The 13,494-nt window shown below is 48.5% G+C and overlaps 2 protein-coding genes across 2 annotated transcripts; one reads left to right on the plus strand and one right to left on the minus strand.

Annotated features, from left to right (window-relative positions):
* Positions 1-4,260: 4,260 nt before the first annotated feature.
* LOC131210575 (FERM domain-containing protein 5) lies at positions 4,261-11,541 on the plus strand. The gene is made up of 8 exons (XM_058203844.1): positions 4,261-4,350; positions 5,273-5,377; positions 6,526-6,568; positions 6,956-7,129; positions 9,955-10,334; positions 10,403-10,491; positions 10,547-10,773; positions 10,880-11,541. The coding sequence occupies exons 1-8, from the start codon at positions 4,261-4,263 to the stop codon at positions 11,539-11,541; spliced, it is 1,770 nt and encodes a 589-aa protein (XP_058059827.1).
* LOC131210576 (uncharacterized) lies at positions 7,162-7,867 on the minus strand. Its single transcript, XM_058203845.1, has 2 exons — positions 7,565-7,867; positions 7,162-7,317 (listed from the first exon to the last, which is right to left on the minus strand). Exons 1-2 carry the CDS (start codon positions 7,835-7,837, stop codon positions 7,162-7,164), a joined length of 429 nt encoding a protein of 142 aa, XP_058059828.1. The 5' UTR covers positions 7,838-7,867.
* Positions 11,542-13,494: the final 1,953 nt, after the last annotated feature.

The following is a 13,494-nucleotide window of genomic DNA, read 5'->3' on the forward strand; positions in this document are numbered from 1 at the left end:
CACAAACACACAAACACAATGTACAATGTTTCACCGAGCACCACCATTAACCGAGCACCATCCAATTTAACTAAATTGTCATGCGGCCCAGACAGAGTCCGAGACCGTTCTTTCCAAAGTCCGCAGAGTCGTTCACTTGATGGTTGATGCACCAAAAGTTCGACCAACAAAAAAAAGGCTGGACTGTGTAACTGCTGCTTCCACGTCGACTTACTGTGAGGAGGGCCTTAACCCAGGGTGCCAGGCACTACTCAAAATTACTTCGTTCTGCTTTTGCAGGATTCACTACGTACGGATCTTACGCAAACGACGGATTAAAAAAAATATGCTATTCACAACTCGTCGCAGCTCCTCTATTCGTTCCCGCACCGATATAGGACTTTTTTCCGTGAAACCTACTTCCTACTTAGCCTTGACTACCACCACGAGATTGTGTTGAGCCCCCCGGGAAAACTATTTACTATGCGGCGTATACCCGTGTACCGGAAGCAGTCACCTCTAGAGAACTACTATTTTACAGTAAGCTGAGACCAGAGCAGAGGTTGTTGGGGACCAAATTCCGTCGTTCTATCAGTCACAGAGCTTAGAAGTTACGCGTTCCATCGTCCAACTCACACTGGCCAGCTTTTCCGACGATCGCCAGCGACGATCGCACGGCGGCGAGATCCGAATCCGAGCGGGTCGTGGGTTTTTCATTGCCGCTGCCGGCTGCTGTATATTCATAGGATCGCCTCGGTCGCTCGTGCTACTGCACCTTGGGCGCCGATGTTATTCCCCTTTTTTTCCTTTTACCACCCTTACAACCACAACCCTCCACAACACACCCACGGGAGTCAGACCCATGGTTTTTCGCAAACGGCGCGCACTCGCCTTGATCGACCATTTCCTCCCTGATCGTCTGACACGGTGGTTGAGCGCTTGTTGGTGTTGGTGTACGGGTGGCAGTGTGTGTTGGTACGACGGAACCCTTCACAGGGTACCCTTCGGTACCCCAATATCCGTGGCCCCACAAAATATCTGACCGTCGTCAGTGTTTGGAAAGGTCTAGCCACGAGCAGGTGGAGTAGTTGTAGTAGTAGTAGTAGTAGTAGTAATAGTGAAATAGTCATCGATGATTAGCATCGGTGTGCGCCACCGGTTTTGGCATTGATCCTATTTTAGAATCTGTTTCAACCGCAAGGAGCGGCAAACTTGGCAACCGCTCCTGACGTAGACGTAAGGCGAAGTCGACGAAGGCGCGATGGGAGTGGCGAGAGAGAGAGATATATTTTTGGCCAGTGGAAAACCCGACCAACACACGCGCACGCACGCACCAACCTCCGATGCCGGCTCGGTGGTGGCGAAAGTGAAAATGTCCATCGCCGCGGCCGGCGAGACGTTCTGTGAGTTGTGATGTCCGTTTTTTGGCTCTCGTGCGTCTAAACCACTGCAAGGGGTGCTGTTGCGCTTTTGCGCAAAATCCTCCCAAGAAGATCACCGCTATTGCCCACGGCCCGTGCATTGTGCCGGTGCGGTCGGTGCGCAACCTGCGCGATCGTGACCATCCCGGCGCAGCGTGCGTGCGTGCGTGCACTACAAGAGTGGCCGCAGCAGCAGCAGTTTGTTGCTTTTCTGGGTGCTGCGGTGTGTTTTATTGCCACGATTGCCGCGATTTCTTCCGCTCCGCGATGATCGGCTGACCTTCGAAGTGTGTGATGATGATCCGTTTTGCCCACTCAGCGAACCCTAGTTCATATCCACTTTCCTGTTCGAGGGGTTGGAATCTGGAAATTCTGCATTGCCAGAGCATCTAAAGTGCCTCTCTTAAATTTGACAAAAATCAAAATATAATTTTGACAACTTTAATTGGTTGCTGCATCCTTGCTCACTCCTTTTTTTAGTTTCCTATTTGACATAGGGAATCGTGGTATTTGATGCCGTTTTTGAATACAAAATGATGCTACATTTGAATGAGTTTGTCGCCTTGACAAAAATTAAAACACAAACATTTAAATTAAATGCTTATGGCCTTGCTTCGTATCTGTTTGTTGAAACTTCAACATCGATCAGACAAGCATTTCTTAAAATCCTCGTAAATTTCCTGAAGCAATGGGCACCGAAACCAATAGGAAAACCAAAGCGAAAGAAAGAAAATGATGATGACGACAAAAAAAACAAATTGCAAAACCAACCGCCGCAGCGCTGCGTATCGACGACCGTGCGTCTCCGTCGACGATGTTTCGGCCAACCGCAGGTCAACGTCCTCACGCATTCAATAATTGAAAGCGTTTCAGGAAGACGTTTGGCGATGTACTCTATTTATTCGTAGCACGCACGAAGCTGGGTTCTGGCGTTTTGGATCTTAGTTCAGGCACAGTCAAAGTAGTGTCCAACTAAAATTTTGCACTTATATTGATGGTTGGTGTTAGTGAAATGTAGTAGACAATTCCATTGTTAAGGTTGAGTGGATTGTTTTCAAACTATTCGCTACTAACCTTCCTAGTTATGAAAGGCATAACTTCATTTGGGCCAAGTTTGCGTCTTGGGCGTTTTCGATAAGATTTTCGAGGGTATTCGTTTAAATATCCGTTTTCTCTATTTCACAACAACGTACTTTTGGTCAGCAGACAAACTAACTTCCAAAAAACAAAATAAAATCCTACACGGTATCCACTTGTCACAGGTTTTTCTCAAAGAATGCTCCAATATTTATGCTCCAGAATAAGCCTACTTTGCCAGGGTCCCGTCTTCAATTCCAATCAATGTGAACTTGATGCGTTGTAACATGATGGTTATTACGTTCTGATTAGTTATGCTATTAGTTCTATGCTCTATGTTAGTCCTGTAAGTTGTAAATCAGGCTACGTTGCCTGTGTTTTGCAATAATAAACAAATATTTAATAACAATAATGAATTTGATAATAATATGCGTTACTTAGTAATATCACAATTAATTGCTTAAGGGGACAGCAAAGTATCTCCTCTTTATTTATGAAAAATATAACCTATTTGGAAAAAATATGTAACCAAAAAATTCTTTTTTTTCCAAACCCATTAAGTCCTAACCTGCCTTAAACCTGCGTAAAATATCAACTCTTATGAATCGGAACATTATCATTTCCACTTTTCTTATTTCATGAATTTCTACTGCATTATGACACCGAGGGTATTTTATTATTCAAATGTTTTTTAGAAACATTTTTCAAATAATTTAAAGTTTCTTCCATTATGCTCCCAACAAATAGTTACCGAAATCTTACAGCACTTCTGCTTACACCAAACATAGCAGCATTAGCCTTGTTTCCTCGCATCCAAGGATAAAATAAATGAAAAAGAGTTCAGTCGTTCAGTGCAACCGTTCAGTCAAATCATCGGCCATCTTGGAAAAGGATCCCGCTTGCTCAGTCCTCTGCCATCCCTATACAGAGTAGCTCAGCTTTCGTTCCGCTTTTCCCGAATGAGCAAACCTCTACACAAACACAAACACACGAAGCGTAGCGAACCACGTGCATCCTTTGTGGGAAACGTTTCGTCCTGTCGGTCGCGTCCGGTTTGACAGCAGCAGCAACAGCAACGCGTGTATGCGTGTGTTCGCCCATCACGCACACAGCCCAGGCAAACGGAGCGGCCAGTGGAAGGATATCGCACACATCGTGGTCAGCGCCTCTTGGACAGGAGAGGTGCCTGAAAACTCGCCTCCCGCAGGATGTGGTGCTACTAAAGTCGTCCGCCCGACCGTGCGGTGTAAAATCAATGGTGAAAGTAGGCTACTGCGAGTGTCCCTAGCAACCTTCCCCGTTTCCGTGCTCCGTGCAGAGTGTGTCCCGTCGCCGTCGTCGTGCTCGGGCTTGGATGGTTTGTTGTGTTGCAAAACTCCCCAAAACACGGTTCTCCGTTCGGTGCCCTGGGGTCCCGGCCCTTTTGGGGTGCGTGTGCTCGACAGTCGCCTACGGCGGGCGGTGCTGGCCTCTCTTATGCAAACGAGACCCCGTGCGTCCCAGAGTTGCACGTAGTGCGTGTTCCTAGTGCGTCCTGGTGTCCGGGGAGCCTTGATGCTGTGGGTGTGTGCGTGTGGGGGGGTGTGACGTGTGGGAAAGTGATTTCGCATGTCTGCTGAGAGCCTGCTGTGCCGGCTCCTCAGATCATCCCGTGCTGGTTGCAGCTGCAGCAGCAGTGCCGTGAGCAACCGGACCGACCCCTCCGACGGTGGGACCCTCTCCGTGCGGGAGCCACGCTCCGGTTCCTCCGTAAGTTCCGCAGTTCCGGCCCTACTCCGCTACTATGTTCAAGAGCCGCAGCGAGGGAAATGTCGTCTACAAGTGCACCGTCCGGCTGCTGGAAGATCTCGATGTGCTGGAGTGTGAGTTTCAGGTAAGACTGGGCACGGAGTCCGCAGCGTAAAGTGTCAAGGACTCACAGTGCACATTCAACACCAAGCTCCACAGCCACTATTTGGTTCAAGGACTCACCGGGCCCATCCTCGTCGGGTTCGTGCTTAATTACTAAGGAGCGCGCACACTGCAACGCAACAATGTCTTCGTCCGTGCAAACCTATCAACCCCCGCCCGGTGGTGTGGTCGCCTCCTCTCACTTTCGATTATGCTGAGCTAAGCTCAAAACACCCGGAGGACCCACGGGACCGAGGGGGTCCGCGTAGCTGATTAGCGAAAAGCAAACACGTCACAGGACACGTTTCGATCGAGAAGATGGTTCCGAAGCGGTCCGAAGGACACCGCGTCCGTTTTAGACCGCAACGACCGCACGGCAACGGCCAGCGGACCATGCGGAGGCATGACTTATGACTTTTGAATTGAAACGACTCCCCCGGGGGCGGGGGCCCACCGGTCACCGGTCCCACGCGGCACGCGGGCTTTTGGCACGGTTTATCGCCGCGCCTGGAACGGTTCGATCGCCGCGGTGCATGATTTTCCGGTCGATGAACGTCGTAGTCGCCGCTGTGGGTGAAGCACGTTCTGTCCACACTGCTGCTCCTGCGTCTCCTGCCGAGCCGGTTTCCCTCGGCGTCGATCGGCGATATCCGGCACTAACGTCTAAAAATACGTCGCCGAGCCAGTCGCCGAGGCTGTCGTAAACTTTACATTAATTATACATTAGCTATATTAATTCCACCGGTGGCCACCTGGCCCGGTCGGCCGGAACCCGAGCTTACTGAGACTGAGTGTGGTGCGGAAGCTTCCTTGGGCCGGGGGTGTTATGATTCGGCACTGGAAGATTAGGCCACCGGAGGACCTAACGGGCGTGTTTTTCTTTCTCTTTCCGGTTCTATTTTTAGCCCCACCACAAGGGTGGCTTTCTGCTCGACTACGTCTGCGAACAGCTGGAAATCACCGAGAAGGACTATTTCGGGCTGCGTTTCGTGGACTCCGCCAAGCAACGGGTAAGGGGCGCGCGTGCTGCAGCAGACCGTTTCCTATTTCCCTGTCACCGGTCCGTGGGAAAATGTTGCATTAGACCTTGAACCTCGCGGCGACATGTGTGTGTCCGAGTTCGAATCACGAAACCATTCTATTAAAGCAACTGCCGGCCAAAACCTGATCCAAAATTTTAACTTCCTTCATGCGCCGCTGGCCGACGACAGCGATTAATTGTCAGTTTTATTTTTGGGGTAATTTCACCGCTTTTTAACCACACCATTCCATATCCGTGACGTACGGTGTGGTGTGTATGATGACGCACTCCATTGGCGATCGCCAGCAACGACAGACTGCTACGTGAACTGCAAACTAACGAGTCTACTACGGAAAATGAATTAGTAGCACCGACATTGATGGAAGGTTGGCGTTCATTAGTACCAAAATGATGGCCCGCTATTGCTTTAGTCCCCGTTTTAACATGGTTTCGATATAGCATGGGTTCGAGCATTTAAAAGGCGTCCTTTATGCTCACGATCGTTAGATGTTCGGCCGATATAAGAAGAGATAAGATAATAGCTAATATTCTTTCCCTGTGAAGTATTTTATGACTAAAGGACTACAGAGTCCATTACCTTATTGGTTGCGTGTATAAACATCATTTTGGAAGTACGAATAGTTTTCCTAAAGATCTTTCTGTGTCTGCTCCTATTGAAGATTCGACTGTTTTAGATGTACCAAACACCAACTATTAGGTAGACTTGGAAAGAATTATCATTTGAGAGAAAAAAGCTAATAAGTTTAAATGTTCGGTTCGGTAGAAAATTGGTACCAAACGGACAGACTAATTTAGGAATTTTTAATGAGATGAAATTCACTTGGAACTTTTCATAAATGCCAAAGGGTCATTGAATCTATAGTAAATAATTATTTCAGGAAACAATTAGGATTCATTAGTTTTTAGTTTACGTAGTATTTTCACCATCTTTTTCGGGGAGACGCGCTAACCCAACTCCGGTTCCTGACTATTTGCGCCCGTTCCGAGAACAGGACGTTTGTTAATATTTAATTGTATCCTTTAGCACCGTGTTAATATTTCTTCTCCAAATTCTCTCCACATGCTACGCCAAAAAACAAACGACCAAACCGTTTAAAACAAACCCATAACAAGCAGCATTGGTTGGACTTGGCCAAAACTATAATCAAACAAGTGAAAGGTAGAACTCACAGCGTTTCCGAGAATAGTTTGCTTCATATTGTTGTCTTTCCGACATTTGTTTCGCTTTTTCGCTTTGTTCGCTTTCCTTATCCCCTCGCTCTCTCTCTCTCTCTCTCTCTCTGTGTCTCTCTGTGACGCTATAATTTAAACCCTAGAATTGTTACAAAACCTCTTTTTGCCTGTTTCAATGTTTCTGTGGCTGTGGTTTGGAATCGTTAGCCCTCCCGTGCGACTGTTTTGTTGGAGCTTCACAAATTGTTTCGCCATTTACTGCCACAATTAATTTTTTTATTGCTTTTTATTCTGCATGTTCAAGCTAGAGGTTGGCTGTTGGCTGCCGTCCATCAATCTGGCCTAGTTTAATTCCGAAAACATGTGATTTCAGATGTGGATCCACTCGTTCTTTCGTTCCGTGTCAAATTCTATCCCGCCGATCCTCTTCGGCTGACCAACAATGGGAAACTGATGCTGTATCAGCAGCTGAAGCGAGACCTGCGGCATGGTCGATTATACTGCTCCGCCGGTGAGGCAGCCGCCCTGGGAGCGCTGATAGTGCAAGGTAAGGCCGCGTGAGGAAGCTCAACCCGGATCCTACTCGTCCGTGACGGCTATTTCGGCGTAATCACACTGCATCGTTTCGTTGCGTTTGTCCAGGAAGTAGAATTCCATCTGCCAGAACGCGTTCTCGATGGGAAACATTTCCAAAATGCGGAGCTTTAGTTCCGACTGTTCCGCCACATAGCGACCCTGAGAGGAAGGACAATATTACAAAACTTCACATCGTCACACTTTGAATCATCTGAGTTTAGTACGATCATGTATCATTACACCATTGAAAACTTTGATATTGCCAGATAGTCTATAAGCTCATTATCGATTCGAATGACTATTGGACCTCGATCTCGAGTATTGAATAAGCCTTCGGCCGATTCCGCCACATCCATATCACTCGCAGTCGAACCTCGTTGCCTTCTAAAACATTTAATAGGCTCACCTTCTTCAATGGGCAGCTCAACGGAGGCGTAAAGATCTCCATGTACTTCTGCAGTATGGTGTTGCTGTCGATTTTCGAGCAAATATCTTCCAGCGAGACACGCTCGTAGGTTTCGCACCCATCGCGGCTCTGCAGGTTGCAGCGCTTCACCACCAGCTGCAAATGCACCGGCGGGTCTATTTCACGTTCCACGTCCAAAACCGCGCTCAAGACGATGGCACCCGGTTTTCCGTACACTTTGACGTCGCTCAGACGAGCGGCCGAGTTTCCCATGTTCTCGCAGTTGCCGTACGTGGTGACGTTGTAGAACTGGGCGGATGAGAAAAATGAAAGTAACAAATTATTGGACCCCACAATAGAACCGGCTTAGGTCTCAAAGGCATCACCTTAGCAGTCACCACTGGCAGAGTAACCAACTGTCCGACCACGAGTGTCACTAGCAGGAAAACGCTTCCAGTCACCATTTTTCTATTGACAAACTACACTCCCACTTGGAATTCAGTTGTTTGACCGGTCACCTTGATTAGCCAACACTTTTATACCCATCGGATGAAGATCATTACAGAGAGATGGAACACAGATTTGGATCAGTTCAAATAATGCTGATTACGCGAGGAATTAAATGTAAAGTTTTAATTGGCCAAATGTAGACCGTCATTTGAATGGCTCATTAAATGTTTTCCTCTTTATGTATTCTGATGTACTGAACCATTGAACGAGGAGAGTGGCGAAAAGATAAAAGAATTTTTAAATTACCGTACCATCGCCCTTAAACATCAAACCAATGCCAACCCGTGGTGCCGTGGTACGTTACGCCTGTTGGAAAAAAAACTATTCCTGCAATCAAGAAAGGGGTGATTACATTTATTAATAGCAACTTGCACAAACACTTGCCAATTATTTAAAATATAGGAGCAATCAGTTCTTTATTAGAGATAAAGAAAATTTATCAGTGTTCTATTAGTACAATCGTAACACTCTAACCATTTGATTCGCAAACACTCCCATTATCCCTTTTCAACGATAATTTTTAAAATACCATCCTAGAAAATTATCTGAAACACAATTGATTATGAGAAAAGTGTGCGAAGAAATTTACTTATTGATAATTTTTTGTGACGCGTTCTTTAGAAGCTTAAGAAGCATAAAACCATTTTGGAAATGAATAATGAAATAATAGTTTATTGATCAAACATATCCTATTTTATGGACTGCATAATCGATATCGTTCATTAAAAAATAATATCGGAAGATTCTTTCGACCTTTTTCATGATCGTGATCGTTCAACGACGATATTATCACGACTACCTTTCAGCGAAATCTATTACTTTTAATGTCAGAGAATCTAAAAGTTGTAGCTATCAAGCCATTTCGGATAACATTGGGGACCAACAAACGACAGAATTAAACACCTGGCACGCAATACGAATCAAACTAGGGAATTGACATTACTGCCTCTTTATGTTTCGAATTGTTGTCACTGGATAATGCTTTATGCATTCTCGAATATTTTGGACCAAAAGAAATCATTTGAGAATGTTATGCTTCAAATCTTGTATTTGCTGTAACTTAGATCAGCTACGAGAGCGCGTCATGTTCCTTCCTACGACTGAGCTTTCGTCCGGATTCCTCTCTTTCGGCTGATCACTATCCGTGCCATGAAGGACGTACAGAACACTACCCGTTTCGTATCCATCTCCGTGATGTTGGTGGTCACCTTCCACTGGTAGCCACTACCGGGCAGCTGCACGATGGCTGACATGTCCCATCGGTTGTTGACAAAATGATATTCGCCAGGTTGCACCGGGCAGGAAAAGTTCCGCGATACGTTGTTGAGGAACCGGCCTTTAAATTCCTCATCCTTGAAGCCTTTGCACAGGTCCTCTACCTCGATCGCGGTAAAATACTCACACTTGCTGAGGTCCTTTTCGCAGCGATAGATTGCAGCCTGATACTGGTGACATCAGTTGGGGGGTTGTTAGTATATGCCGAACCCGACACCCGCCCAGTTGCAGAAAGTAGATCACTTACCCGTAGCGGTCCACTAATCTCTCGATGCACCCTTATCGTTGCGTTGAAGTAATTGGCACTACGCTGATGGTGGATGGCAAAGTCCGGCAGTACAATGGCGTCGTAAGCTTCGACTGGCTCACAGTTGCCACTGCGATCGATCTGTAAACGCTTGACGATCTCCGCGGCCACGATCGACAAGCAAAGCAGCACCATTGTTGCAGGACTCATGATTTCGCGATCCTCTAGTGTCTCGACAGCGGTTAGCGGTTGCTTTTATGTTGCGCCCGTGTCGCGTCGTAACCAATGCGTACAAATTACACTATTTAATTAAATACTTCACGGATGGTTACCTGGCTAATGGTTTCCCATTCCACAGACGAACTCGGTGACTATGATGCGGAATCGCACGCGGGCGAGTATGTGGCCTCGCTCAAGATTGCCCTGCGCCAGTCGGACCAGCTGGAGAAGAAGGCGATGGAGCTGCACCAGAAGCGCGAACCGGGCCAGGAGGCGGCTGCCGTGCACGATGAGTTCGTCGGGATCGCGCGCAGCCTCGAAACGTACGGGATCGATCCGCACCCGGTGAAGGACCACCGCGGCACGCAGCTGTACCTGGGCATCAACTTCTCCGGCATCAGCACGTTCGCGGCCGGGCGCCGCACGCAGCACTTCCGGTGGCCAGAGGTGCACAAGATCAACTTCGAGGGCAAGATGTTCATCATCCACCTGGCGTACTCGGAGGATCGGCGCGAGGTGGTAAGTAGCTGGTCCGAAGCGGGCTGGTTTCCCGACCGCCATAACCGGGAGATTCACTTGACTTGCAGAAGAAGCACACCGTAGGATTCAAGTGCCCGTCCGGTGCCGCCTGTCGCTACGTGTGGCGGTGCTCCATCGAGCAGATGCTGTTTTTTACGTAAGTCACGAAGTTCACGTCAGCGGGGAGATGCCTAACGTGTACCTTTTCGCAGTCTTCCAACTAGTCAGCACGCGTCGGTCGTATCGGGCGGGGGGTTCTTCTCCTGGGGCACCAAGTTCCGGTACTCGGGCCGCACCGAGCGGGAGCTGATGTCCGAGGCGCTGCAGGCCCTCCGGCAGCAGAAGCTCAACGACACCAGCCCGAGCAAGAGGAAAGCACAGAGCGTCCCGGCGACCCCGTCCAGCCCGCAGGGTGACTTGGCGGAAATTCGTAAGTCCCGTAAGTCGGTGGTAGCTACCTTTCACCTTTCCACACTACAACCGACCGACTCCCCTTGCCGTGTGCGTTGCGTTGGCTTATTTGTGTTCCCCGCGCGCTTTCACAGGATACAGTAGCCTGCCCCGGTCGACCATGTCGGAGCCGCTCGGTGGCTGCAGCGACCACATGGCGTCGTCCGTGTACTGCACCGACAATCCACTGCCCATGCTCGAGACGGTGTCGGAGGAGGCACGCAAAACGAATGGCGAAAGCAACGACCACCTGTCGGACTACTACTTCCGCGACTCGTTCGACCACTCGTCGTCGGAGTCGGGCTTCACCGGGGGGCTCAACAGCTTGAACGCCACGGACCATCTCCAGCAGCACCATCACCATCACCGGCACGGAGCACCACCGACGTCGTCGTCGTCATCGGCGGCCCCCGGGGCTGGTCACCATCTCCATCACCACCACCGGCAGGCTTACACTACCGACAACATACCCGCACTGGCGCTACACAGCGTCACCAACCACTCGGCCAGCATCATCCAGCAGCAGAACGCGAGCAATAGTGCGAAAAATGTGAAGAAGTTCTCGCTGCTGCACGCGTTCGTGCCCTCGTTCCTGTTCGTCGTGGTCGCGCTGGTCGTGTCGGCGATCTACGTGCTCGAGACGGACTCGGAGCTGTTCGCGGGCCTGCGCAACTGGCCCGAGATGATCTGCCTCCGGTACCAGTACTACCAGCCGCTGAAGGAGTTCCTGGCCAAAAAGTTTGCCGCCATCTTCTGATTCATTCTCACCGGACGCACGGAGCCGGATGCTGGTGGTGGTGGGTCTGCATGGGGACAGGGTGGAGCTGGGTTCTCTAGCTACCACCACCACCACCAGCCACCGGAGCGGGAACCGATGGCCGGCGCTAACGATACCACAATCTCGCTCACCATCACTCTGCCCATTGCCCGGACGATGTGAAGAAGTTGAACCGGCTGAAGGCAACCGACATTACCGGGAGCCGGCTGCTGGGGGTGTGTAGAACCAAGATTTCGGATGCGGTTACGGGACAGAGGAACTGGTGCTTTAAAATCGCTTTTTAACTTTGGACGCGTACTGCTTTGGATCTCCATCGTAGCACAGCACATCTCCGCACCCCCGGGACACGCACGATCCGGATGGCAAATGACCAAAGGGAGGAAGGATCATCAACTCAGATTAGAAGCTTTTGCTACGAGTATTAGACAGTATTGTTAATTAGAGCGCTGTGGTCAGCGCTTCAGTTCAAGTTTATTTCCGCTTCCTGTTTTTGGGTCGCAAAAGGACTGGCATTTGCGGCATTTACCAAGGCGAAAGGGGATCCCATTCGCGGCACCCGTCTTAAGGGCTTTAAAAGAAACCAGCCAGCAGTAATTACAACGAACCAGCTTCCGATCCAGCTTGCTTTTAGTTATTAGAATCAACACGAGCGCGAAAATCCAGTTCAAAATGGGAGACACACTCTTCTGGACGGACAGCGGTCTTTATGCATTTTCTAAACCGACACTTGTGCGCAAATGTAACCAAGGTTCGATAAGGTGCTTACCTCTTCACAACATTCTAGAAACCGTGTAGCCGTATTATAAGCGAGTACTTTACGCGTATCCGTTGACCGAAAGGCACTGTTTTGTAACATAAAGCTCCACCAAGTCTGTATTCTCGGTTGCATCCTCCATACCGCCATTGCATTTTTTTACGATAAATGCAACAATAAGCTGGTTTCTTTGGAGAAAGCAAACCACTGCATTCGTAGCAACTTGTGCCACAAACTGCAATGTGGCAACACACAAGTGACGGTAGAGTAGCGTAATTCCTGACGTATTCCGCAGTCGTTTTAAAAGTGCTGAAGGACACGACGGCTACCTTAAAGGCTTGGCTATAGTAGTAGTAGGTGGCCAAGCGAACCAAGTTTGATAGATGGTACGGGGGAATGGTAATTCGTGCTCGGAAGCCATGTCTCAGCGGTGGCAGATATAAGAGAAGAAAACAACGCCAAATAATTTAAATTAAAGATGAATTATAGCCCAAGGATATAGTATAAAACCGATTGGTGCGGCGGCGGGCGCATACTTAAGCCTGTAACGCTCCCTATTTCGACCATCGTTATGATTTCGAAGGAGAAGAAAGGTTTTAATGTTAGTACGGAGATGATAAACTTGTACCTATTTCTCGCGATCGCGATCCGGACCTAGGTAGCACTAGCTGACCGTGAAAGAAGAGGGTTAGGTTCAAAGTATTACACACAAAACAGACATTGTCTTAGGTAAGTTAAGATTCTGCTTCTAATGCTCCATGCGACGGGACGGGACGAAGGCGCACGAACGGGCAACGTTCCGTACCCATTTGTTCCAGGCAAATAAAGACCGGAAGTTGCTCCTCGCTTGTGAGGAGATTCGTATGGGCAATAAATTGTCTGCACTGTGCTTAATGCTTTGTGCGCTCAGGCTTTAAGCTTTGTGAGAAAAACTATAAGATTTGCAGTGATGAAAGATGTTACCAGCTTTTAATAAAAATCTAAACCCGTTCCTAATAATTCCTTTTCGACAAATACAAACAAAAAACCAACGAGCAACTCTGCTGCGCTAAGACCTGGGGGCGCTTTTAAATTAATGACATGAAAAATTAAACAATTATTCAGCAGTACGATCGATCATTCTTCGATCCTCTTAGATCGTCCTCTCGGAGGCGCCACAAACGTTGCATCGTTTTAGT

This window comes from Anopheles bellator, chromosome 2 (genome assembly GCF_943735745.2).
Source record: "Anopheles bellator chromosome 2, idAnoBellAS_SP24_06.2, whole genome shotgun sequence".
Classification (NCBI taxonomy): domain Eukaryota; kingdom Metazoa; phylum Arthropoda; class Insecta; order Diptera; family Culicidae; genus Anopheles; species Anopheles bellator.

What these genes read in the sequence shown, in the direction of transcription:
- LOC131210576 (XM_058203845.1), bottom strand. Translation starts at nt 7,837, where the DNA reads ATGGGAAACTCGGCCGCTCGTCTGAGCGACGTCAAAGTGTACGGAAAA. An exon ending in TGAGCTGCCCATTGAAGAAG is followed by an intron (nt 7,318 to 7,564) that starts GTGAGCCTATTA and finishes CCTTCCTCTCAG; the next exon opens with GGTCGCTATGTGGCGGAACA.
- LOC131210575 (XM_058203844.1), top strand. Translation starts at nt 4,261, where the DNA reads ATGTTCAAGAGCCGCAGCGAGGGAAATGTCGTCTACAAGTGCACCGTC. An exon ending in TGGACTCCGCCAAGCAACGG is followed by an intron (nt 5,378 to 6,525) that starts GTAAGGGGCGCG and finishes CATAACAAGCAG; the next exon opens with CATTGGTTGGACTTGGCCAA. An exon ending in TATAATCAAACAAGTGAAAG is followed by an intron (nt 6,569 to 6,955) that starts GTAGAACTCACA and finishes ATGTGATTTCAG; the next exon opens with ATGTGGATCCACTCGTTCTT.